Source organism: Mandrillus leucophaeus, unplaced genomic scaffold, assembly GCF_000951045.1.
Source record: "Mandrillus leucophaeus isolate KB7577 unplaced genomic scaffold, Mleu.le_1.0 Scaffold283, whole genome shotgun sequence".
NCBI lineage: Eukaryota > Metazoa > Chordata > Mammalia > Primates > Cercopithecidae > Mandrillus > Mandrillus leucophaeus.
The window spans coordinates 794,091-797,482 of record NW_012102954.1 but is presented as its reverse complement, the minus strand read 5'-3'; the positions used below and the strand labels follow the sequence as shown (position 1 = coordinate 797,482).

Genomic DNA, 3,392 nt, shown 5'->3' with positions numbered 1-3,392 from the left:
GTGGTTCACACCTGTAATCCCAGCACTTTGGGAGGCCAAGGCAGGCAGATCATGAGGTCAAGCAATGGAGACCATCCTAGCCAACATGGGGAAACCCCATCTCTACTAAAAATACAAAAATTAGCTGGGCATGGTGATGCATGCCTGTAGTTTCAGTTACTCGGGAGACTGAGGCAGGAGAATTGCTTGAACTCAGGAGGCGGAGGTTGCAGTGAGCTGAGATCGCACCACTGCACTCCAGCCTGGTGACAGAGTAAGACTCCGTCTTAAAAAAAAAGTGGAGGGGCGGGATTTGTTCTTCCAGAAATTGGTGGGCTTTTTTAAACAACAAGTAATTTGAGGTTGTTGATACTCTCTGTGTTATAATAATACTGACACAAGGGTTTTGTGTAGTTTACTTATTATTCTTATTGATCTATATAGCTTGTTATTTGGCAAAAATTCGTTGACATCTTTTATATGCCATGTTTGGAAATACTTTTTTTGCTCATTATGTTGCTTTTGAAATTAACAGTTTTAAGTTTAGGAACTTGAATAAAACTTTTATTTGAAATGCTGGTAGCTTTTTAAAAGCATACTAAATTTTGAGGAATAATAAAGTGCATATATATAAAGGATAACATTTTCAGGAGCTAATTAAATTTTTGCAAAATTGTCTTAGATTTTATAGATTAAAAGTTAATTTTTAAGTGGCTGAGTCTTCAATAAAACAAATCTTTGGGAGAATTAAAGCTTTATTTTTGGTATACTAAAAGGCAGTGATCAGCTAAAATGGTTTTAACTAAATGCCTCTTCTTCATTGACTATAATCGTTTATTCTTAAGTGGCCATTTTTCAATCTCATTATAGTTTTAATGTCTAGATTTCTGATGTGTAAGGTTTCAGGTGTTCCATGGACAGTGGTAAAATTGTTGGCAATTCTCTAGCAATGCATATTTTGGCCTCACGTCTTAATTTTTTAATGTAGATGCTGTTGCATGAAAAAGCAGAGGCCCTGCAAGAAGAAGTAGAAGAGCTACTAAGATTACCTTCTGATTTCCCTGGTGCTGTGGCTTCTTCCACTGACAAAGCATGAAGCTATCTGATGAGCATTTTCACATATGAATTATTTATTGGACATGTGTTTTATTAAAAATAACTTATACTTTATAAATGAAAAAATACATTTTAAGTATGCATTAAGAACTATGAATAATTGAATATACCTCTTCTCACTAACAATTCATTATTTGGAATACTTATTTCTCTGCTGAACAGTCTATAGTGTCCACCACAAAATGAAATTCAATTTCGTCAACATTATGCTCAACCTTTGTATCCCGATCTTTCATTTTTCTCTTACCCATTTCTTTTATCAAATTGGACTATTTGAAATCCCCAGAATTTTCCTTAGGATTTCCAAACCCTCCATTTCCTAACTGCTTTTTGTTATTTCCAGTGCATGAAAATTATCTTTAAAATGTACTAATACTTCAAGGAGTAACTAAAAAATGCTAGAATTCTGTCTCCTCTATGAAATTATTCCAGGTTCATCCTCACCCCTACCCCACACCTAGGTGCTCTTTCCCTCCTATAAGCATCATAGACCCCGCATTTATGCCCAGGTCTTTTTGCTGCCACTACTTTATAATCTGGATGTCCAAGTCCTCCGTGTGTGTATGCGACCAACACCCACACACTTAAGAAGTAGGAATCTCAGTGAAGAATGAATACTACCCACAATTAACAATTGGAAGCTTTTCTTTAAACACAATTTAAATATTGCCGCTCCCTTTTCACAATCATAGCTCAAATGTAGATGACACTAGTGCAAGAAAAAAAGTGTTAACTAGCAATATTTATGAGTACTGAACTTGCTTGATTAACGATCAACCCACCTGTCTAAGAAACATCCTTTGGAAACTTTGCAAATAAATCCATAGTCTAAGTTATTTGTGCCTTAACATTTTAGGCCATTATAATCTAGTAGTCATTTACCTAGAGTACTAGGCAAATGCATAGAAAATATCTATGTGCCAGGAACTCTTGTAAGTGCTTTATATGAATTAACTAATTTAATTTTTATACAATAGTATCTGTAAGACAGGTACTATTATTATCCTCATTTTACAGATGAATAAACTGACACACAGAGAAACTAAAGTAACTTTCCCAAGGCCATGAACTCGTCAGTCACAGAGCAAGGATTCAGACCCATGCAGCCCCCGTGTAACATCCACACACTTAATCATTATACAATAATGTCTTGGTAAATTTGTCCATTTTATTCCTTCCTAAGTGTTCCTTATACCTGTCCTTGATTTTATCTTTAGTATTACATTCCATCATCCTTGCCCCACTCCCATCCCTGCATTTCCTTACACAAGTCAAAGTACGGCATCCTGATGTCCTAGCAGAATTCTGGGCTTCACCGCACATGTTCCATTTGTTGCAGTTAAAAAGATTTGTAAAACAGCAGCTGGCTAGCCTGTTGGCTGTTTGAACCAGCCTCTGAATTGCATTCACAATGGGCCATAGTCCAGTCTTAAGGATTTTTTTTTAAGTCTAGAAACCCCAGGTTTACTAGTTGGCCCAATTAAGTAAAGCTCTGTCTTTTTTTTTTTCTTGAGATGATGGGGTCTCGCTCTGTCACCTAGTTCAAGGCTTACTCCCGGGCTCAAGTGATTCTCCCACCTCAGCCTTCCAAGGAGCTGGGACTACAGGTGCGTGTCACTGCCCAGCTAATTTTTGTAGAGAAGGCATTTTGCCATGTTGCCCATGCTGGTCTCGAACTCCTGGGCTCAAGTGATCTGCCGGTCTTGGCCTCCCAAAGTGCTGGAATTATGGACATGAGCCACTGTGCCAGGCCAAAGCTCTAATTCTTGCTAACCAATTTGTGAAAGACTGATTTATAATCCAAGATTAATTTATTAATTTAAGATTAGAGGTGAGGGGGCGGGGAGAAGGGTACCTTTATAGTAACTTGAATACCTGTATCTGCAGTTCAGGACGATCTTCACACACACACACACACACACACACTCACTCTTCTATCAATGTTTCTCCAGGTCAATCTCAATGAAAGGTTGTATCAAGTGTAATGGTGGATGATTGGCCCTAAAAGATATTCAAATATAAAGAAACTGAAACAGTTTAGTTCTAGAGAAGCAGACAAGTGGGAAGGAACAAAGTAGGGAATAGAAATAGACCTAAATACGTTTAAGAATTTAATGTAATAGACTGGGCGCAGTGGCTGATGCCTGTAATCCCAGCAATTTGGGAGGCCGAGGTGGGAAGATTGCCTGAGTTCAGTAGTTTGAGACCAGCCTGGGCAACATGACAAAACCCCATCTCTACTAAAAATACAAAAAAATTAGCCGGGTGTGGTGGCACATTCCTGTAGTCCCAGCTAC

At 38.0% G+C, this 3,392-nt stretch overlaps 1 protein-coding gene across 1 annotated transcript in view; it reads left to right on the top strand.

Moving 5' to 3' along the window:
* The window catches only part of HELQ (helicase, POLQ-like), a 55,027-nt gene extending 53,845 nt beyond the window's left edge, over positions 1-1,182 (top strand). Inside the window, exon 17 of the mRNA XM_011985446.1 lies at positions 968-1,182. Within this exon, the coding sequence (XP_011840836.1) occupies positions 968-1,075 (108 nt within the window). The 3' untranslated portion in view covers positions 1,076-1,182. The remainder of the gene's footprint in view (positions 1-967) is intronic.
* The last annotated feature ends 2,210 nt before the right edge of the window (positions 1,183-3,392 follow it).